At 40.1% G+C, this 24,573-nt stretch overlaps 1 protein-coding gene across 1 annotated transcript; it reads left to right on the forward strand.

Annotated features, from left to right (window-relative positions):
- oprm1 (opioid receptor, mu 1) lies at window positions 1-24,316 on the forward strand. The gene is made up of 6 exons (XM_031877266.1): window positions 1-574; window positions 18,162-18,511; window positions 19,734-19,909; window positions 20,650-20,828; window positions 21,135-21,318; window positions 21,828-24,316. Exons 1-6 carry the CDS (start codon window positions 309-311, stop codon window positions 21,831-21,833), a joined length of 1,161 nt encoding a protein of 386 aa, XP_031733126.1. The 5' UTR covers window positions 1-308; the 3' UTR covers window positions 21,834-24,316.
- The last annotated feature ends 257 nt before the right edge of the window (window positions 24,317-24,573 follow it).

Raw genomic sequence — 24,573 nt, forward strand, 5'->3', positions numbered from 1 at the left:
CGAGAAGGAGAAAAAAAGAAAAGAAGAGAGGAAGGAACCGAGAAAGGAATGAAGGGAGCGAACTCTCATTTTCACGTCGTCGCTTCTGTTGTGCAGGCTCGCTGTGCGGCGCGAGGGTTGTTTAGTAAACGGAGACTCGCGCAGGCTCGTGCTCAACCTCATCGCACGCGGCTACATTCTTCAACACAGTGAGATTTAACGTTACGAAACGCAGCGCTTCACAGACAAGCACCCAGGCACCGAGTCCGCCGACAGGCAACCTGAGCAGACTCGAGCAGCACCCACCGCACACAAACCGAACGAGGACCATGGAGAGCGCAAGCAACTTGTCGGATAACCGGAACCAGCTCCCCGTGCTCTCCAGCAACAGCAGTTTCTGTGGGAACTTCACCGACAGCAACATCAACAACACGAGCTTCGCGGAGGCGCGATGCCACGGGGATCGCGGACTGACCGGCATCCCGGACGACGACACCAACCCGGTTATCATAGCGATCGTTATCACCGCGCTCTACTCCATAGTGTGCGTGGTGGGGCTGGTTGGAAACGTGCTAGTCATGTATATCATCGTCAGGTAAGACAGCAAAGTACTTACAAAACACTGTGATAGGCCTTTTGCACTTTTTAAACAGATCCTTCTTTAACATGACTGTACGCGAGAAAGGACTCTATGGCAACCTGTTGCAGTATTAACCATACTGTAGCTACATAAAAGAGGGTGTGTGCGTGTGTGTGTGTGTGTGTGTGTGTGTGTGTGTGCCCGTGCGCGTCTGTGTGAGACCATGTGAATGCTGTGTTGACAAGGCTGCCAGCTCAGCTTGCCGTTCGTGCGTAAAATGCCTCCAGCCTCGCAGCAAGTTGCTCCAGCGCGCAAAAAGCCAGCCGCGCGAGGGGACGGTGAGGAAATGAGCTTTGCGCAACAGCAGCTACAACAGAGGAATACTTCATGTTCCCTCTGTCTGTTTCATCCACAATACCATTACTAGACTGGAAAATGGCACCGATGTGACAACATGCAGCACATCACTCCCTTGTGAGGGCTAAACAACGTCATGCACCATGAATCCAGTCAGATTCTGCTTGTCTTCACTGTTGCTTCAGTGTCTTGTGTTCCCTTCTTTGTAGCTTTGCTTATTCTACTTCCATGTAAATTAGATGAGTGGTTAGAGAATGGTTTTGGAAATGCAACTGATGTGTTGAATGTTAACCCAATGTCTTGCTTTAGACTCAACTCCAGCATTAGTGGTTTTGTACAAAAGACAAGTAAATTGGTGAGTATTATCCCTAAAACTTATCATAACAACGTAAAAGACTTAAACTACGTGTTCCAATATGTCTCCCATTCCTCCCCCCCTTCTTAAATCTAGGCCACTTTCAAGCCGAATCTGTTCGCTCACATGTCGACATCTCATTAATTGATATTTAAAACTGTTTCAAACAAATGTCAAGCTGTCAAGATCTCATTACAGGAGGAGCTTTTATTCTCTTTAATAACCTGTCATAAGAAGTAGGAGATAATACATGATGAGTGGTGCACAAATGAGAAATTTCACTGGCCACTTGTTCTTTTCTTTCTTCTGATCTCACAGTCATTTTACACACTAAATTAACCTTTTTATACTTGGAGAAACAAATTGACTAAAAACACTTGCAGGTGGAAATAACTCAGTATTAGGAAGGTCTATCCTTTTAAAAGTCTCACATAAACTGAAATCTCCCAGTTTAGTACACTGCTATTAAAAATGGAATGAATAACTTAAATATAGTTTTGTGTTAACTTAAGCCATAGTTGCATCAAAAAAAGCACCTATTGTGCTGATAACATCAGCCCGCTGAGGTGGATTTCACAGGTGGTGCCTTTAATTACATATGAAAATCTGACATTTATATTGACTCGGTGCTCCCCAGCGGAAGCTACGTGATTGTACATGAGCCTCTTTAGGTAATAGGAGGAGAAGGAGGACAGAAAAGGTGAGAGATGGACTTAGAAAATAGCTGCATGGAGTGGAGGCTTGAGGGGAGAGAGATTGATGGTGAGCAATGAGGGAGCTGAGGAGGATGGAGATGAAAGTGAGAGTGGTCCACCTTCGTTTTTCCACCTTGTGATTACCCTCTTTGTAGGTCTGGTAGAATCAGTGAGGAGTGGCTGACTGGAGGGTTTGCTGTGCTGAACTCGTCAGACAGGTGCTTAAATGGCTTTGGAATTGAAACGAGACCACTCAATTGTATAAATTAGAGAGTTAAAACGAGAGAAGATGTCTCTATTTGTATTTACTTCTCTATTACTGCTATAATATAATCATCATTACTTTGTTACACCTATTATTCTCACTTCTCCACTATTTCCAGAGCAGATGCAGCATCAAGCAAATGCTCATTTGCCAGACTGCACACATCATCCCTTTCAGTCTGAGTGCTTACCCAAATAGTTCTGTTTTGCTGAAGAATGCAGGCCGAATGTTTTCTACCCCAAATTACTTACAGCAGATCTGCCCGTTGGGCCACTGATGGAAAGTACTGGAATACATTACACAAAGTAAAAGCGCTGTTAATTTAAATACATTTTACTGACGTAAAGTAAAATTGCTCGTGTAAAAATGTACTCAGATGACAGTAAAAAGTAGGTCTGTTGAAATGTTACCATTTTTTTAAGGAAGGGTATATGATGATGTTATATGATAGAACAATAAATTATAGAATAGTTTAAGGCTATAATATAAAATACATTAACATGTCAAAGTATACAGACTAGTGGGACTACATCAAGTTTGAACAGCACCACAGAGCTATAATGTCGAAATCAGCAAAACATACTACATACTATTCTGTAGACGGACATTTGCAGCCTGTGAATACAACTGATTATTAATTATAAATATACAACCACCTTCCTCATTGTAGCCTCAGTAGAATTAACCATAAATTAGGATAACAATCAATAAAATTCGGCCAGGAGTAGAGCTTCGATTGACTGCAGTAATATTTGAGTTTTTTTTTTTTTTTTAAAGGGACTCTGGTGCTCAAAAACACTACTACTGTTGTCCACAGGGGCCGCCAAAATCAATCAATTTCTCTGCTCATTCATTCTCAAAACAATAATATAACCAGTCCACACAGCCTCTCCGTCCCACTGAGCTCTTCAAGATTTTCAAACACTTTGAGGCTGAATTAGCACTCGGCAGTCACAACTTTGACAGGAATTATTGTCAAAACAGCAGAAGGGCCTCAGACACTTCACTGAAGGTACCGGTTCCTAAGTGAATGTAGAAGTCGATGCTGGAGGATGCTCTGGTGCTCTGGTGCGCTGCCCTTTGGTATAGAAACGACAGCTAATTCTTTTCTTACTTTGTAATGGATGCCATTTGAAATGTAGTGAAGTACAATACTTGAGATAAAAAATAATTCTGTACAAGTAAAGTCACAGATTTGTAAAAAAAAAAATACTAACTAAAAGTGCAAAAATAAAACAACAACTTTGTTATAGTTTCGGGGGTGAATGTTATTCATTACTTCCACCACTGCCACTTCCATAGCAACAAAATGAAGTGGACAACAAAGGGAGAGCACCGAGCAAACAGGAAGTGAAATCACCTTTTGAAACATAACTTATGCGCCAGCATCATTTACGGATGGGATTTATGTCTGCAGCTGTCTGGCAAGGGTACGAGAGTGTTTATGATGTATGAGTTGGTATACAAGCTTGCATTATGTATTCCAAAGTAGTTTGTCTACAAAGCAGATGATAGATGTGAGGGATATTACTTGAGCTTGAGCTCTCTCATCGTGGATGTTTTGTTGGAACAGATTTAGAGCGACATACCCGCCCCTTGCCTACTCTCGACGGTGATGGAATGGTACTGACTCAACCGGCAGCGTGTGTACGTGTGCAGGAATTCATGAAATGTTTTGTGGATTTCGACTGAATGAGACTTTTCGGGAATTGACCTTTGCTGAGCCCCGCGCCCCGCTGCTACTCCGTCAAACTGTCAGAGCTACCATGGAGCCCACACTGTCACTAACTGCACCCCTGCATAATTATAATACATTTGAGGCATACATTACATGTGAGGCAGACAGAAGGTTTTATGCGTTTGAAGGATATATATTCAGGATGTCAAACCCATTCAGCTGTGAAAACAGTTAAAAAAAATATAGATAAAAGCTAAAGCCTTCAGATCAAGATGTAAAAGTGAAGCACCACATCAGCTGGTGATCGAGACAGAAGAAATGAATGAAATACAGAAACAACACGGTTCCTGTGAACCCGGGTAGGTCTATACACGTTTACAATCATTAAAAAGCAAAAGCAGCATGTGTATACATTAAGTATACGCTAGTTAATCATGCTAATATTAGCACCACAGGTTTTTATGTAGAAATATAACGTTTTAGAAACGTATATATCTCCTTCCAACCTCTCCAGATAACGACTATCACAATTACACAATCCGGGTTAAATGGAAACGTAGTCTTGAACTCTTCCTCCCACTCTACAGTCATGGCCTTGAATGCATTCTTGCGAGATTAAATAGAGACATCGGTGGACGAGGGATGTTTTTTTTCAGAGCACTGACCTAACACTAACCTTAAAGCCATAAAACATTTATCCCTCACTCGTTATCTCTCTGTCCTTTTGCTGTCTCCCTGTCCCGTGTCTGGTTACCCTGCACTCACATCCGTAAACTTCTTGGGAGCAAACAAACACAAGCAGAGATCTGCATGCTCAATTGGAAAAATCAATTGCGGCTGAAAAGCAAACTGCTGGGTTCCACACGAATATGCTGCCAGTTCAGAGTGCTTCCTGTTACCATGGAAACAACTGGGAGGCGTTTTGAGTATAATGAATGCAAAAGGTCGTCACACCCCCCCCCAACCCCCCTGCCTCCATCCACCATCCAGCTAGATGATCTAGAAGAGCTTTACCTGGTTGGTCACATTCAGCAGCCGAAGCAAGCTTTGGGTGTTTTAATAGGCTTTTGAACAGCTGCACTCGCACTGTAGCAGCACAACAACTGTGACCGTGTAAGATCCTGTTACCTCTTCACAAATTGTTCCATGACCCTGCTCTGGGATGTCAGAGTAACTTCTAAACATGTGTCCCAAACTCAGTCGCATGAAATATGATGTTATGATGAGCGTCAACACAATCTGCTTCACTAGACTAATGTCACAGATCCCCACTAATGTTTCCCTCTAATGGCTTTCTGGCGGCTCCCGCGTCCCAACATGAGAAATGGTCCCAGGCTGAGTTGCAAACAACTAACTGGCAGTCTTTTGATGTGCTGTCGACAGTCAGGTTAATATCCTGCAAAAAGAAATAATCTTAAAATCATTAAGTGCTTGTACTGAATGTAAACACAAAAACATCTTCAATTTAAAGGATAGGCTCACATTCTTTCACAGTCCGTTTTAAAACAATAGTGACATACCCATATATACAAAGCAATTTCAATGTAAGTGATGGGGGGGAAGGTACAATCTTTGGTAAATCTTGCATAGATGACTTCTAAAGTTTAGCTGAAGTTAACAGTCTGACTCAGTCTTTCTTTTCAGTCCCAATGTCCTTTCAGCCAACGCTCAGCAAGAAAATACTGTGCATGGACGCACAAAGAGAGCAATGCATACTAAAAAGACAGTGACTGGAAGATAACCACTTCATTTGTTACTCAGACTGCGGAAGCCTCCTATTTATTTCAGTTGGACTTCACAATGGATTTTTACAGGACTGCGGTTTTGTGCCCCATCGCTCACATTGACACGCTTCAGAAAGGGATTTCTTTAAGGCCAGTATGGACAGGAGGGATGATTATATAAACAAAAGGCTAATCCTTTCAATGTGCACACAGGCATGTGAGTTTTGTTATAAGAGAGGCTTGCAATCCTTTATATCAGCCACACTTGCACACTATAATTATCAAATACAATTAACAGGAGGTTTGTGGCATTAAAGAGAACGTCTTCTCCCTCATTAGCACAAATTAGTCCCTGGTTATGCTTGATATTTTTTCCCATTGCATAGAAATCAACGCTCTGGATCACTGCCTATATTTTAAAGCATCTTTTTGATGACAGGCTTTTGAAAAGATGCTGGTTGCTTGAAAAGTGTGGATGCCTTTTGTTTGTTTTCAAGTACATCCTCATGCATGACAGGCGCGTGTTCTTGTCACGTGACTGTGAAGACATAGACAATGTAGGAGCAACCAGCCTATGGATTTCCTTTAGGTAAATACAAAAGAGGTGTGAAGATAAACAGACTGAACCGACAGCAGCCGTTTGTGCCTCCAGCAGCTCTGAGCCTCTTTCAGAGTTGCATTCCTTTGTGTGTTTTTGTGCGCAGTGCACAGTGCTTGGCACATCCTTGTCTTTCCTCATCACAAGCTGTAAACATTTGAGGCTGGGCACTCTGACCTCAGTTTTCCAACATCTGCACAGCGCTGAACATGCAGCTGTTGTGGTATATGGCCTTGATTTCTGTTGTCAATAACAAGCGGGCAGCTCGATAATTGCTGTGGATTTAATGCTGTAATTACTTTGTTTGCTTTAGAGTACTGACAAACTCACCTAGCACAAGTGAGTCGAGAGAAATGTATTCAGGGTTCAACCTCCACCCCCGGGTATAATATAGTAACTATCTGATAATGAAGATGAATTGCTTGACACGAGTATTTAGCAAAAAGGAAAGAGTTTGACAGCTCACTGTGAGACTCGGAGAGAAGAACATTCTGTATGCGGCTCCTTCTGAATTTCTCCTTCACAGCAGGGTGGTACAGAGCCTTAATTTCTTGTTGGGAGACAATTATGAGTAGACAGTGCAGAGAGGCAATTAGTCTGTCCTTCCTGTGTGTATGTGTGTGTGTGTGTGTGTGTGTGTGTGTGTGTGTGTATGAGTAATGAGCTTCTCTTAACACCACTGGACACTGCTGGAGTCTGGATTCAACAGGAGGGCTCTGTTGAATCCAGGAAAAAGAACAAAGGACAGAGAGACCTAGAAAGAGAACATCACTCATTCATGACCTGTTCATAAGGTAGTAAAACCACAATTTGACAGACCTTGACTGTGGAGGCTGAGGAGATCACTGGGAAAAAGGTATTTATTCGAGGAATGTGGCGATGGCCACTGCTCTGCTTTCGAGGAAGTTATAGACAGAACGAAGGAGCGGTGATTAACCAAAGACGAGGGAACAAAAGACAGATTTAGTCTCTTTCTCTACTTGATCAGTTATGGGTGCTCACGGCTCTTTTGTCCATCTGTCAATTACAGAGTGACTCACACACCTACCCCCCCATTCTGCTCTTTATGCTCTATGACAGGTATGGTTAAACATGTCCTTCTTCATGAAGGCTGGCCTTTCAAAGCAGCAGAGGGTGACGCAGATTTGTTCTCCAAATCACTTTGACGGTGTTGTTACGCCCCCCTACTAACTGTCTGAAGTCTTCTGTATGTCTATATAACAAGAAGGGCTTACTGGTGCCAACGTGCCATGGGTGAGCAAACCAAACAATCCAAAGACGTGAACTGATGACCTCCGCCACAGTGAAAGTTGTTGCTTGCAAAATAAACTGTGTACAACAGTCACACTTATTAAATGTTCGTTCAAGACCGGGGTCAAGGGCACGAAGAGACCATTTGTAGAAGGTCTTCAGCACATTAACAAAAGTGTTCCGAAGCAACAAGCTGATGAACTCCTCTTGAGGTCACTGCTTTCATAACCAGCATCACAGAGGATCTGGCTTTGGCCTAAATTAGTTTCCTGTGATAGAAAACCATTATAATAGAATCACAACGAAGTGGGCAGCGACTTTCAAACCCATGAGCAGAACACAATGCAGTGATTGTTAAATACATGTGCTGTGTGTGATTTATGCCATTGTTAGAGATTTTTCCATTTGGAGGTTGTTTGAAGTGTTTTGCATGCTGGATTCAAGCATCTCTCAACGAGGCCAAGTTAGGGTTGATGTGGTTTTCATTGCGAGACAAATGTGTCCTAAAAAAGCCATTTACAGGTCCTTTTTGAACACTAACACCTCATAACATGAAATCATTTCCAGACCAACAACATTTTAATCACAATTTTTTTCAAATCTTAACTGGTTGTTTTGGATGTTTTTTGTCACACAACATACATACTAAAGGCATCTGTTAATATGAGACGATGTTACACGACATAAAGAGAAATAGGATTCTTCGGTTAATTAGACTGCAAAGAAAGCCATGAAGCTACAAAAACAAGAGAGAAATTGTAACAATTGTATCCCAAGTGATCAAAATCTGTGTTCAAACAGAACAAATTACAAAAGGAAAGATAGAGAAAATGTGTGTATTCAGCACAGATCTAAAACTGATTCCAGAACCAGAAATGTCTGTTTTTAAAACCGACCCAGCCATTAGAGCAACAGCCCCTCAAAATGTCTGTGCATGGCCCTGAAAGTAATTGTTATGAAATGTAGAAAGTAGCTGTGAGTAGTTTGTGTATGCATTTATTTTTTTATATGTTGCAACCAGTGCAACATGTTGCCACTTTAAAAATACTCTTTCCTGTCGCTTCAGTATTTTTGGCTCCACACCCTATTTTTATTTCACTTCAGCCAACCTTTTTGCACGTACTGTATCACCGGTACTTGAATGAAAATAGCAGGTGTGCTTGGTTACTCTTGTTATCAAAGAGATTTGAGAAATGTCATTGGATGTTTCGATACATTTAACCGATATATTCTTTCTTATTTCTCCGCACATAAAGCTGCAAAAAGCAACTTTTGAACCCAGACGACAGGATGACTAAAACAAACTCATAGCAATTGGAACATTTAGTGTATTAACTTGTTATGGCTAACGGGCTAGCAACTGCCAACTCTTTGACCAGGAACTGCTTCAACTGCTTGGTGCAAGTAGAATCATGAATCGCAGCCGCCAAGCCGTCGCAGCCTAAAGAATGCCTTGCCACCCCAGCTGCCGCCCCCATTTTTGGGGCAATCCTATTAAATAAATATACATGAAGAAATGTGGATGGAGATTTACAAAACTCTGATGTCTGACTGAAAGTGGATGCAGCGAGAAATGACCCACCTTGCTCCCTGACTTGTTTCTCCCGGCTGTCTCTAGCCGTCCCTGCAGCGGGCGGCAGCTCCGTTTTCTCGCACACCTGCTAAAAATGTGTGCTTGCAAACAACCACTAGTGTAAATACAGAATGGCCACAGGTGGATAATGGCGGGTTGTTTTGTTGAAGCGTGTTTTGTTTAGGATTTTCCGCAGCTATGCCGACGTCTCTGAAACTGCTAATTCTGCAGACGTCAACGTTTTGGACCAGTGCAACATACAACAACACCCAGTTTGTGATGCACCAGAAGCACTTGCTCCAAGCCCCAAACAAGATGCCACACAAGTCAGTAATGCAGAGATTCATTCGAAGCTCAGTACCTGAGAGTCAAATTTAGCACATTAATGTAGATTTAATAAAATAATAATAACACGTTTATTAACACAAATAATTTAATGGTATGTTATGACAACATTTCTAGGCTTTTAGGCATTTACGTTCGTCTTATTTTATGTATGTCAGGAAATTTCTGAAGAGGCCCATTTGGCAAGAAAACAATGTATTGATTTCTAATGCCACCTTTTGCCATTTCTATTCAATGCTTTACTCATGTGCCAAAAATGTTTGGAGCTAAAATATCTACTTTGAGGCTTTTTACCAAACAAATATTGATAAATGTGATTGTTTGCTATTTTATCAGAATATATTTAGATTTCTGCCACTCCTTGAAGTCACTAAAAATACTGCCTTTTATTATTAACTGCTTTTTCTCTTTTGAGCTGATTTCTATTTAAGTGTCTGCCCTTTGAAGCTTTCCTTGAGAGGTTTAAGTGGCATCATGATACATTTAAAATGTCTCTAAGAGCCTTCATATCAGTGTCAGACTAAAAGTGCCATCTCAGCCCGTCTGCAATGGACACTGACAATGTGTGTGTGTGTGGAGGAGCCATTTACCGCCATTAAAGGCCGCAGCATCTTCCCAGTGGTGCTCTTTCTAATGACTTCCATTTACTGAGATGATTTCCAAGAAAAAAAACACAATAATTGTGGCTTGCTTCAATTCAGCTTGTACCATAAGGGAAATATATAGATCACACATGCCTTACATTTTACTTACTTACTAAATATTGTTTGTAAACACATCAACACCAATAAAGCTATAAGTATCCTCTTACACATAAGAGAGAAGTCATTTGACAAATCAGTCTATGGTAAATATGTTACTCGCACTATTGTATCAAGGATTTTATCATTTTATTTAACATCAGGTGCTAAATAAAGAATAAAGTACTTTAGTTTAAATTATGCACCCAATAAGTCATCTGTACCTTTTCTATAATCACATTACATTTAACTTGATTGACCCTACATCTTTAGCCAGATTCAAAAGAACATTCTACCGAAAATCAAAAGGTGTGAGTTTCAAACACTCGTCCCCTGAAGGCATGACAAGTAGAGACATTTGTATCTCCGGCGGACGCAGCTTCAATCATCCTGGACTCACAGCAGATACAATAGAAACCAAAGGCGACTCAGATTCATGGCAAAACATATATGTTTCAAAACGTCTCTACTGTCCATTCATGATGCGCTCTGTGTTCTTGTTTTTGTTTGTATGTAAGCACTTTCTTTGGAGTATTTGCTTATTTTTAGTCATGCTAATGGCTCGTTGGATTGCAATGTTGGTCCACTACTTTGGTTCTGACTGGAATACCTCAAGAACTATTGAATAGATTGACATGGAATTTAGCACAGACTATTCATGGTCCCAGATGATATCTATTCACGCTGGTGATCCCCTGACTTTTCATCTAGTTTTCTGTCAGATTGCGGTTACTACAACCTCCTAATGTATGTATTATAATTAGACATAATCATATGTTAGGGGTAAGCGATACGATTATAGCCTATATATACATCAAGATGATATAAACATTTGCAACACTTTTCATACCATAGTGACTATGCCTTTGATATCTCTGGGTGAATGAGGTCATCGTGGGTTATGTTGCAAATCAATAAGCAGGACTTGTTCAAGGTAATATTGGATTTTACATGATCGATGTGATAGAGAACCTTGATTTGCATACATACAGTAAAAACACAAATCCTAGAAACACATGCGCAGCATCCATCATGCTCCCCACGGAGTTAATGGTCGGAGCCAGAGGCCTACAGATGTGTGTTCACATGAGCAGCCTCTGTTCCTGCACTCAGGCATCAATGGTTTATCTGCACCCAGCGGGAGCCCATGAATCATACACAGGGCTGTAGCTACACCGGCGAGCATCGCAGACCGATGAGGAATTATGTTTATCTTGCCGGGTAACAAGGGCCATGAAAATGAATCAGCTGCTGTTCCAAACTGTTGACCGCAACTGCGTGGGTTTGTTCTTGATATTTGTTGGAACATAGTGACTACAAGTTTCTTCCAAATATAGATAAACAAAGCTCCCACTGGTGTTCATGGGGTAGCTTTAAATGCCCCGCCATGTTACTCATCTCTTAATATCTGTTAGCATTCCAAAATTATCAATTTGACACAATAAACACAGTGCCAGACAACATCCACTAACGATGAGCAGGTCATTAGCTGTGATGTATAACAAATCCTGATCCAGTGTTTTTTTCTATCTCATTCAACACAAATTAAGAGCCTCGGCTCTTTTTTTCCTAATCACTCTGCTTTCATGTTTTATTACTGGGCGGTTAACTAAATCAAACTAAAACTGAATTATGTTTTTGAAGGTTTAACATTTTGAAGGTTTAACATTGGAGGTTAAACCTTTTGAAGGTTTAACCTCCACTCCACACATGTGTGGAGTGGAGTGGGACTGGTTAATGGAGGTGATATACAGAGGCTGATGTTGAACCCATTAGACAGCATCAGAGAGTGGGCGTGAAGTGAACATATGAACACTAAAGAATATCCAAATGCTCGAGCAAACCTTCAGCACAACACATACGTACGTGCAACATGTATTTAGTTTTGGACATATATATAAATACATTAAAGACACTTCTTTCTGGTCACTGTTGGACATAATGTATTTTCTCTCCTGCCTAGTTGTCCCATGTGTGTTTACGTCAGTCCAAAGTGTTTCTGTATCAAACTCGAGGCTCGGACATTATTGACAGCCAGAAATAAATGGCAACAGCTATTTGTTATTGAACAACTGGGGTAAGACTGGTTAATCCCAATGATATACACAGAGCCAATGAAGCGTTTTAGTGTCCAAACATGTACGTGAATAGTGTTTGAAGTGTAACTTCACCCCCAGGTCTAAACTTGAAATTTGATCTAAATCACAATATGGATGAGAAACCTTTGTTAAAGGCGAATAGTTTGTCAAAACACCGTTTTTAAGTTAAATGTTGTGCTGCAGAAATGTCTTGGCATACACATCGTACTCTACAGACAGAGGAAAACATTTTTGTTTCATTTTATTATGATTTTCAATGAAAATGAGAATAATGATGTAAATATTAGCATTCCTTCTAATATCACTAATAGCTGGATTCGGCTATTAGTGCCCTTTACAACTTTTAGAACCTAATAATTTAAATAAGGGCTATTCAAGTGTTCGTACTGGGAAGTTGATTTACCTAAAAAAAGTTACAGACACCTGATTCCCAATGTAAGTCTGTGAGATAAAGTCTTTCTGAGGCCATGTCATCAAATGACGGACCTGGACCCGGGAGTGATGTAGAGACCCCGTATATGGCTCTGGTAGCGCAACCTGCCAATCACAAGGTAGCCCGCCCTTAAGCATACCCTGCTTCATGGTCTATTTTACTCTAAATGGACCATAATTTACTAAATGAACATTGTGCTGTATTGAAGAAGACTTGAAACTAGAGATTGAGACCATAAACTCTTGTTCACAATGTTTGCTGACGTAATAAATCAAGTATTTTATCGTACACTTCCATAAAATCGGACGTCTTTTTGCAAACAGAGGAGTCGCCCCCTGTTGGTTAGTGGAGAGAATGCAAGTTTGAGATACTCAATTGGTTTAACTTTTCAGAACTTTTCGGACTCTATCTCAGAACTGGCCTTCTATGATTGGGGCCCATTTAAAACAGTAGATGGTGTTTTGAGTCATTTTCAACAAGAAATGGTGAATGGTGTGAACTCTTGGTGTTGTTTCTTTATTATTTCTACATTTTTCAGAAAACAAACACTGCATCCCCCATCCCAAAACCTGCCCTTTGGGTGAGTTGGGCTCAAACTATTATTATAGCATAATATAGCAATATGTAATAAAAAAGGAAAGAAAAGAAAATGATATATTTGTTGTCGTAAATATATCCAGATGGACAGTACTGAGGATTTTGATCAGGTGGTCATTCAGATTCCCAATTAAGTGTACGCATGTTCTTGAAGCTAAAAGTACAAGATCAATATATATTTCCTTTTGAAATTATCTTAAGGGTCTGTGCTGAGTAAACATATCTAGGGAGAAAATTGAACATCAAAATGAAAACACAACAATATTACACTAATTGCACAGGTCTAAAAGGGTTGTAACACAAAGCAAGACCGCAACAAATTAAATCAATTGCTCTTCTGCTTCTTACAGCGCCAACACCAAAAATCACATCTCAGAGTTCATTCCCGGGTGTGTCATCTTCTTTAGGCAGGCTCAAAAATATCAAGATAAATAGTGGATGGTAAATCATATTTTTACTTGTAGAAGATTACGTTAGACTTGATAAACCATCATCAAAAGGTCACTTTTCTAATTCCTTAAGTCCCCATCAATTACAATGTAGGCTAATTGTCTATCCTGAATATTAATGTTCATCAGTATTCTGTTATATTATTTAAAAAGCATGTAATTGAATACAAGATAAAAGATTGAATTAAACCGGACAGTTCGAATATCATTGTCATTAGTCTCCCAGGAAACAAAAATGCCTTGTGACTCATCACCTCATTAATTCGGTCTTGTTATCGATCAGAAAGCCACTTTGAAGATGTAGGTTTCATTTCAAATAAGGAAGGGGGATTATGAACATCAATCATTTCATTTCCTGCATTCTGGGGAATTGTTTTTGTATCAATTTATGGTGGAAATGTCATTATTTATGTAAAGGAAAACAGTATTCAGGCAGCAGGTGACAATTAAAAATATAAAGATAAATCCTTCCTTCTCCTTGCCGAGTCACAAAACATTTCCTCTTTTGTTTGGGGAAGTAACATCTTCTCTATTCACCTCAATGGTACATTGAAAGCAAAACTAATGCGAAACACTTATGATTAACCATGAATGTCACTGGCTTAGTTCCACAATTCTGAACTTCATCATCTCCAATAAAGCGCAGCTCAAAGCTGCTTCCCCAAGCTTTTAAGAAGTAAACGCAGCGACAGAGCTACAGCTCAGAGGAGAGCACTGTTCCATAGAAAACGTTCAGATAAAAGCATGATGGTGGTAAAAGTAATTCTATTCTAATGTTAAAAAAGAACACCTCAATGCCCCCTTTTCAAAGACATTGCTGCAGGACCCCCTGACGTTACCGCCAACGTCAAGAAATGCTACCCTAAACTTATCGCCATAGAAAATTCCATTCTGATCAACATCACTCGAGGGCCCAAAACTGGAAAGAAAATCTCATTTTGAATAATAATGGCCATCTATGCTGTTTCTGTGTTTCCACATTACAGTTTGAGCAACAGATGAGGCTCATTGGGGAGCCAGGCTAGAGGTAAATGTAATTTTATTTTCAATAATTTGTCAGAAAGTGTCCACAGAAGATATTATTGGGTTTTCAATCAGGGTAGGGGTAAAATCGAAGTTTCTTCTCATAATTACATTTTTTTGCCAAAATGGCCACATTAAGCTCTCTTGAATTTGCCCACATTAAAACAACCAATTCTCAACTGCCCTACTTCTTATAGTTCAAATTAGGAAATGAACACTGTTTTCAAATGATTTGTGTGAACGTATGAATAATACATCGGAACAGCCGAGATTAGGCGGATGTTTCTCTCGGCTGGAGCACTTATGATGAGTTTGTAAAACCAGTTTCTTATCAGTCTTTCCACAGGGATAATTTACTATCATTGTCAAATGCTTTTTTTTTTGTTCATTTAAGCAGAAATTAAGATGGATGAGCAACAGAGGCAATGATAATGGCATCTAACTCCCCCAGGTGGGAATCACGGCTAATGGGTTGATGGAAGGCTATGAATTATACATGATTTCACTGAAAGGACTGTTTTGGGTGGTTTTAAGGTCCATTACTGCACATCTATCTGCCGCTTCTACGCATCAGTGGTCCAGGAAATCGTCAAATAAAGGCAGTTTGGAGGCAGATTGAGCAATTTCTGTTTTCAAGTGTTGTTTACTCACAGCTGAAGCTTAATGAAGATTTACTCTGTGTAGTTGGTTACTTCTGTCTTGTCTCTCTTTGGCTTCAATGTAATTTTCTCTTCCTGTCAATAATAGGCTGAACATTTGCTGTAAACATTTCTATTTGTGGTCTGTTTACTGAAATATAGTGAAACAATGTTCTGTGGAATTTTCTCATCAGGAGTTTTCTCTCAAAATGAGACACCATCCACAGGAGATATGTATCTGTGAATGATACTTATCAAATGATTGCTCCTGGCATAAAAATGAATAAGTAATATTGTGTCAACCACGCAACTCTGTGTTGCCAATTAATAAAACACAAGTAAGTCAAGCAAAGCACAAATCATTTCTTTCAATATCCGTGCATTTCCACTAAAGCATGATATCTTATGCTTATCAGTTCTGCTCATCAAACTCTATTCCTTTAGTCAAATGTAGAATCTGTAGGTAACGGAACAAGATTTTAGCAGAGAAAGCAATCTGGTTTCCATTTGTAGCTATGGTTTGAGGAAGATTTCGCTTTCTATTGGTTCAAAATTAGATTGTAGAGCGCCTACTTGGGAAACAACCCTGTTGTATGCATTGTCTCTCATCTCCAACTCCATTCTCGCATCTCAAGTTGCACAGTGGACTGTAAACAATGAGCAGCGCTCAGCCAAGGAAGTCTTGGCCCAGATATACACCGGCTACACCGGAACTCCAGAAATATATCCCTTTACCCCCGCGGCTTATCTGTCGTCAGAACGATAGCCAATGCTTTCCGAGATTGCCCACACTTAAACTGTACTTCGGCACCCTGGTATACCGTAATACCTCCCAAGCCTAGAAGCAAACCACTGGTTCATGGACAACTGTAGCTGACAGCAGGGACCACCCAAAAACTAAAATGGAGAACTTTTTTATTGACTGATGTTACTATCAGCAGGGACAATCCAATCCAATAATATGCCAACCAGAATCCAATTAAAAAATGTCCTCTTTAATTATTAATTCCACTGTATATTTAGAAATACATCAGGTTTCAGAAAGTGATGAAGAAATCTTGCAACAGTATGTACTCAAAGCATTCTGACAAGACCTCAAGGTTGAAAAATTAATTAAAGCTGAAAAGTCCTTAATTAAACACCTTATTCAGTTTTTCAGACAAGACGAGGCCATTAAATGTTGATACGCGTAAGCCTCAGACAGGCACAGGAGAAACACAAGCTATTGCATCATCGGAAATTACCTCCACCATCGGCACACTACTCAGTGTAGGGTGACAGCTTTCACTGCATCTCAAGGTGTCTCGGTCCCCGTTCAAATAAAGCCTGAAATAACAAACACATTAATCTGTCAGTCAAAGTTAATCAAAATGTAATGAACTCACTGTCATCTGCGGTTAAGAGGATTTGGGATTATTGAGGAGAGTGCTGCAACAAAATAGCAGTAAATTACCTCTCAGGTAGAATGACAGTAGTGGTTTAATAAAGCAAAGGCAAGGGGGTGCTATGTATCACTGTCACTTTGTGTATCCAGATTCATTTAACAACATTATAGCAGGGATATGTGTATAAGTAGTCTTTATGTGGAATAGGTCACCGGCAATGTTAATTGTTGCGCTTTAGAGGTTCTGGTTGGTTGATTTTGTTACTATTTAAAAGAGCCAGGCTAAATGTTCTAGTTTCAAGTTTCTTTTAAGCTAAACCAGCTGCTCGTTGTAGCTTCATATTCAATGAACAGAAAGAAGAATGGTGTCAATCATCTCATCGAAGTGTCCCGTACATGGGAAAACATTAAACATCCCAAAGTAATTTCTTTGTGATGTCTTCGAAAACCTCAAGGAATCTGGGACTTTACTCCTGTGGACAGCGTCTTTTAAAACTGAGTCATTAGAACTGATTAAACTAGACGGTTGCTATTTCAAAATGAGCTGATCGCTGAGGCAAGGGGCCTGAATTATTCACAAAAACATCCTGGGGATACGTACGCCGGGTTCAGCCCAGCTCATGCGGCACATTCTGCTCTGATTGCAACATACCTGGAGTAACAGGGGCATTTCAGCTGTGTATTCAAGTTCTGCTAATGTTGCTTGAAAGGAAGGTGTTGCATGGTTGAGGCTGTTCTTGTGCAGAAACATTTCAATAATTTCTTGGCACTATACTTGTGTCCTTGTATTCCCATCTTCTGTATGAACGTCTTTATTGCTGCTTTCTGGATAGTTTCCAGATCGTTGTGAGTGCTGCTCCAGTGGCTCAGAGACATAAAGATAACATTAAGAAACTTTAACATTTTGCTTGTGATGATTTATTGACTGATATTTGCACACCAGTGTACCAGGTATATTTTGGAGTTTAGGTGGTATAAGTCAGAGAGGAGGCCTTCCTCTATCATCATTACCTCAAATGAAAATTAAAAACACTTATTTACTTAGTTTTGCCATGTTCTGTGCCATAACAAACATAGCCTATAGAACGTATAACTTACATTTGTTAACAGTCAGAATTTAATTGTACTTTTATTTCCACGTGAGCGCTCAACTTTTCGTGAGCAGCAGCGTTGACTCAAAATGACTGCGACCACTCAGAGAAATGACTGTAAAGAGACAAAGAAAATACCAAGAGACTCAAAATGACCATTCAGAGAAATGACTACAAAAAGACACAAAATGAGTACGGATGATGCAGTTTGTAGCCAGTCTGGGTCTTGCTCCTATGTAGGAGCAACAGGGGGCGTTTTAAATGTCTCTGCCGGGTGTCTCATAATAAATCCATGGTTTCTGTGCAGATACACTAAAATGAAGACCGCCACCAACATCTACATCTTCAACCTCGCTCTGGCCGACGCCTTGGTCACCAGCACGCTACCATTCCAGAGCGTCAACTACCTGATGGGGACCTGGCCGTTTGGAGACATGCTGTGCAAGATGGTGATGTCCATCGACTACTACAACATGTTCACCTCTATCTTCACACTCACCACCATGAGCATTGACCGCTACGTCGCTGTGTGCCACCCGGTCAAAGCACTGGACTTCAGGACACCGCGTAACGCCAAGATTGTCAACGTCTGCAACTGGATTCTCTCCTCGGCCATCGGGTTGCCTGTAATGTTCATGGCCTCCACCGCTGTCACTCGTAAGCATGTGCACACACAAGCACTATACCTACACTGCAAGGGTGTTTGAACTTTGCATAAGATACCCTTTAAATATTCAGGATCTGATGAATAACTATATATATATCCTTTATGACAGCCACGATAAATAGATGAAATTAGCTTCTAGGAAATTGTCTTGACGCTAATCCCAACATTTTTATGGCAAATAACAGAAATAAATCGAATATTGAAAGTGATCAACTAAAAACGCCGCATCCAACTCTCAAGTAGCAACCATACATAACAGTGCTTATTTATTTTTTTGTCCTTGGTAGACGATGAGTTCTACAAGGTCTCCCTAAAAAAATAGAAGCGCAAAACAGGAAAAAAAACACATTGAGATCATTCATTAAAAACAAGAAACTTTCACAACATATTCCTTACAAGAGAGAATGAGTGCTATGTTTTGTGTACGTCATTTTATGTATTTGTCTATCTGGACCCTGAGTCTTAAATAAAGTCTGTCTATCTATCTATCTATTCACTGCATTCCAGCTTTAAAAAGCAATGATGTACTCCAGCAGGCTGTATAAAAGGAGACAACCCGAAAGAGTTGCTTAAGTTTTTCTGTGTAGTTGCACAAAACAGCAATTAAATGCTATATGCCTCGCTGGTGACTAATATAACTGTCTGCATAGTCAAGAGGCTACCTGCGGAGCCAGGCTTCACCTCTGTGTAATTGCAGAGGTAATGGAGAGAAAACCACCACTGAAATAGTTCAAATGTGACCTGCTGTGATTGGAAGAGAGACAGTAATGAGAGATTTACTGACTTCGTGGAGTTCGCATAGTACTAAAAGATGTTGCTTTAGCATCACAAAACATAGTTTTCAGCCATGACAGTGTTTTTTTTATGGGCATTTTTATATCTTTATTAGAGATTAACAGTAGCGGGATGACAGGAAATGAGAGTTGTCAATATTTACTGACGTTTTATAGATTATTATTATTATATAATTTATTGAATAGAAATAATTGACTACTCAAAAATGAAAAATATTAGTTGCAACCCTAAATACCTTGTGTACAACCACATTAAGGAAACACATTTTAGAGGAAGGAATCACAGATGTTTCAAAAGAGCTAGACAAGTGAAAATAAGAGTTGATACCAACAACTAATTGAGAAATTTCTCATGTGGAAGTAATGACTGTTTGCATCTGTATTCATCTGTGATTATATGTCTCCTCACCCTGCACAGCCTCCAGCATTGTTGACTGCAAGCTAATATTCCCCCACCCCTCCTGGTACTGGGACACCCTGCTGAAGATCTGCGTGTTCATCTTTGCCTTCATCATGCCCGTCCTCATCATCACCGTCTGCTACGGCCTCATGATCCTCCGGCTGAAGAGTGTGCGCATGCTGTCGGGCTCCCAGGTGAAGAAAAATCTCTTTTTCGTTAACACACTTGAGCCAATAAAAGTGAATACAGTGAATAATTCTGTATAGGCTTTTAATTAGGTCCAAATGGAGATTTTAGAATGCAAGCTATAGTGATCATTTTGAGAAATCTTAACCGTTTGGGTGTACCAACTACATGGCCTGCGCTATTTACACAATAACTAATTGATTTATCTTTCAGAGTAATGAAGCAAAACAAAGCTGCCCAGAGCTTGCATGCAAATACGGTGCACTCATTGCTCTCAGGAGAAAGCAATTTGTGAAAAACAACTTAAGCCTGGGGTAGTGGCTCAGCTTTAATTCATTGCAGTAATAAACGAAAAGACCCAACAATATTTTGAGAAAATGTACCAAAGGCTGGCTCCGAAAAATCTTTGTATTCTAATGAAGGTGTATTATTTTCCGTTGATACAAATGGAAAATCGAAGTGGTAGCAGAAATGATTTGTTCCTATACTCATGTCTCTTCAGCCACTTTCTTTGACCACTTTCCTTCCTTTCCATCATCCTTTTACATTTCTCTCTGCCTTTTGATCCTCTCCCCTTTACTTCTCCTCTCATCCCCCTCGAACCATCTTCTCTCCCATCATTTCTCTCATCCTCCACTCTCCTCTGTCCCTCGCTATATCTTTTCTGCTCATCTTGTACTCCCACTTATCCCCCAACACTAAACCGTCTACCTCCTTCACATACACATACACACACACACACACACAGGAGAAGGACAGGAACCTGCGTCGAATCACCCGCATGGTCCTGGTGGTGGTTGCCGTCTTCATCATATGCTGGACACCTATCCACATCTTTGTCATCATCACAGCTCTGATCAATATCCCCAGCTCCACGCTGCAGACTATCACCTGGCACTTCTGCATTGCCCTTGGATACACCAACAGGTTCGCTCGACGCATCAGCCTTAGACAAATATATTCACTGTCATATTGAAACTATTGGTCCAAAAATTGCAGGAGATACATTCTTAAAGCTTGGTGAAGTGTTGATGACAGGATGCTCTTTACACATAAAAAAATTTGTAAAATTTTGTAGAATTTTTGATAATGCACATTTGTTGGTTCATGGTTTTATACAATGATTTAAGTTGACTTGTAGTTTTCACACCCCACATTATATTGTAAATAATGGTAACATTTCATTGCAGATTTTTTATAGTTAAACTGTAACCTTGTTTTTGTCTCATGCAGCAGTCTGAACCCGGTTCTTTATGGCTACCTGGATGAGAACTTCAAGCGTTGTTTCCGTGAGTTCTGCACCCCAAGTCCCTCAGTGTTGGAGATACAGAACTCGTCTCGGACCGGAGTCACTAGCCGCAAGCTCCCACAGCGCGAACACAACAGTGCCAACACAGGAGATAGGTCCAATCAACAGGTAGATATTGTCTGTGTGTATACATACCAGTACATCTATCTGGGAATGAATTGATCAACACATTTGGATAGACGCTTATTTGCTTTAAATGAGAGGATCAACTCTCTTGTCTGTACAGTAAATATGATGCTTCAACCAACAACTGTGCTTAGCTTAGCATAAGTCTTGTCGTTACCATGAGGTTGCGAGGTTGCCAGACTGCAAAGATGTCACTTTGCCTGGCCGAGAAATAGTCAGGCACATAGCCTTCCATAAAACCACACATTGTTTATTTGTGAGCATGTAAGCAGACTTATTTAAAACTTTTGGACAAAGCAAAGCTAGTTGTTTCCCCCCAGTTTCCGGTCCTCATGCTAAGCTAAGTCTTAGCTTCAAATTTACCGTTCAGACATCAGAGTGGTATCAATCTTCATTTTAGGTGAATGGCGGTGAACAGACATTCACGTAAGGGTAAATATAAATATACTGCATATAAGGTAACATAAACAAACTGTCTCTCTTCTCTGCAGGTATGACTAGCCTTGGAGGGGTCGTCGGTGGATTCTCGCTGTTGTGGCGGCATTGCCAACGACGATCTCAACTCAGAGGTCACGCAGGTCACCACGGGGCTCTGAGCACACAAACACAAATGACACGTACATACAAACAATCCAGGACATGACTGAGACTCGATAGCACAGAGCATTTAAACAATGGTTTTCCATCTTAATTGCAGCGCTGCATCAGTGTTACTGTTACTGACTGCATGGCTTTTACTCTGAAACAGATACAGAAACGGGTCAGGACTCAAACAGAAAACCAAGACTCCTCCTGAAGGAAGAAGCTTTTGGCACTAAATTGTGCATTAACGCTACTACAACTTTTAGTTTTCATTATTATTATTACGATAACAATAAAGAGTGTAGTAAACCAAGACAGGTGTATAGACAGATCTATAAAAGACGCTCAACCAAGACACTTTTATGATGCTGTTTTGCTGCCACATTGATCGAAGCCTAGTCATCCGAAATTCTCTTGGTTGTAAAATAATTAATCAATTAATTGTCTTATTTGCAGAGTTTATATGACTTCCCTCCAATATGTCACTTTTCTACCAGAAATTTTCGTTTTGAATTGTTCATACGTGTGTGAGAGGACAGTGTAAGTAGTCAGGACATGTGGATTTATGGATGTTACTGCACGGTAAAGGATCTAATTGGATTTTGGACTTGTGTTACCGAATGGCCAAAGGCTCTGTGGCTCTCCCACCACATGAAGACATCACTGGACAGGAAGTGTTATTCAAAGTATTTTACAGCTCCAACTGTGCTTCTGATCCGACTTCTGTATGGATTCCACCCTATTAACACCGCTCTCCATATATTGATCTGCACAGCGCCATGCTGGCTTTGGTCACTTCTGGAAGACTGACTGTGTTGACATACGCCTGTGCTCTCTCCTCTCAACCCACCTAACCTTTTGTTGTTATTTACTGCCCCTTCGGCCTTCATTATTTTCTGTTCTTTCATGTTGTCTCTCTAAAAAGTGTTTACCCTTTTACTGGATGTATCATTGTGTAGACAAACAGTAGAGCACTGTGTGTCCTCTCTGCTGAATTTGATAAAGTTCTGAATGTACAGAAGGAAAGCCAGCTGTGTTTATCACACTGGATCCTTGGGCTGAACTGTGGATCCGCTGAAACAGCAAAGACGGTGCATTAGCCTGTTTGCACGGCGCAAAGAGCATGTTATTGTGGCATATAATGCGACATGTGGTCCTACAAGTGTATGATTAACTACAGCTTAACAGCCATTACACCAGGTATGGGTTTTAATGGAGTCACTTCTCCTCTTAAACAAGTGAGCCAAGCAGGATTGTAAATCTGTTGTAACCTTTAGAATTGCTTGTGCTTACGTGTTGTGCTGTGTGCTATACTTGCCAGTTGCCTTCACAGAAGCTCTACTCGATATTCTGTGTACCAGTATTTTTTTGTACGATGCGTGAAGATGAACATGATTGTATAAATCTCCCATGTAAAATAGTGTAAGTATTCTGTTGCTTTTTTTTATGAATATGAAATCATGACTTTGCCAGAAAATGATTTCTGATGATCACGGTGGACCAGTTATCGTGCTTTTAAATATAACTTTTGTCATATTGAATCTGCCTTGTTAACTGAAGAGATGTATATTAATCAGAATGCTACTTGTAAAATCTTAAATTGCTAAGAGTTTAACTTTGACTGTTTCATTTATTTTTTTGTACATACAAGCCTATTTGTATCCGTTTATATTTGGTATCGCTGCTTTATGTCAATTTTGAAAGAATTATTGTTATTTTCAGTCTTTCAAGTAGCCAGCTGCCACAACAGAAAACTGTGTATAAACTGTGGCCAAATTGTCGAAGATTGAAATATTACCAAAACAGCAGCTGAGTTTGGCTAGTGCCACATGCTGTATTGCAATTCACCTTTTTATGCCGTGTAATGCATTTCCGGGCAAAATGAAGATTAATTAAATAAGCAGAATGCTGTGCTTCGAAATGCTGCTAGCTAGCAAACTTTTAGCTGTGGTAAGTAAGTAAGAGCTACTTAGTCCTAGAACAATGCTTTTAAATTTGTTAATTAACAAAAATTAACAGTGAGATGATAAGAAATGAACGAACATTTTCTGGAACAAAAGGGGCCAATTGGCAGTAAGACATATTTTGCAGCAGGCGACACATACAGAATATACTGTTGAAGCTAAATGTATTTAATGATGTCCATGATCCGTACACATGCACCATTGGATTTTTCCTTTTTTTCATTTGCTTGCTTTCATGACTTGTGACACAATCATGACTTGTAAATGGCATTTCCTGTAATCTAAAGACAAGAATTTCTACTTTATGAACATTCTGTAACAAAATGCGTGTAAACATTGTACTGTTAATCATTGTTTATGGAATACAATGTACTTCTGAATCTCAAGGAATGCCTTTTTTTTTGCATCTGAATAAAATATCACCTGCATGCGGATGCGGTGTGTCCTGTCTTCACATACAAGTATGTCTTCCAGTCTCAACTTGAAACACAACACAGCTTTTCTTCTACGCTCAGAGATTAGTAGTCCAAATAACAAACAATAAAAATGAATTATGAGGATATTATCAGAACATATACTTTGTAGGAGCGGAGCAGACATAATTGAAATCCAGAAACCATCAGTTTAAGGCAGGAGCTTGTTCCCCACGGTCACTAGTCACTACTAGTCTCCTGGCACTGGAATTTACCAC

Source organism: Anarrhichthys ocellatus, unplaced genomic scaffold, assembly GCF_004355925.1.
Source record: "Anarrhichthys ocellatus isolate YVR2014 unplaced genomic scaffold, GSC_Weel_1.0 scaffold3, whole genome shotgun sequence".
Taxonomy (NCBI): Eukaryota; Metazoa; Chordata; class Actinopteri; order Perciformes; family Anarhichadidae; genus Anarrhichthys; species Anarrhichthys ocellatus.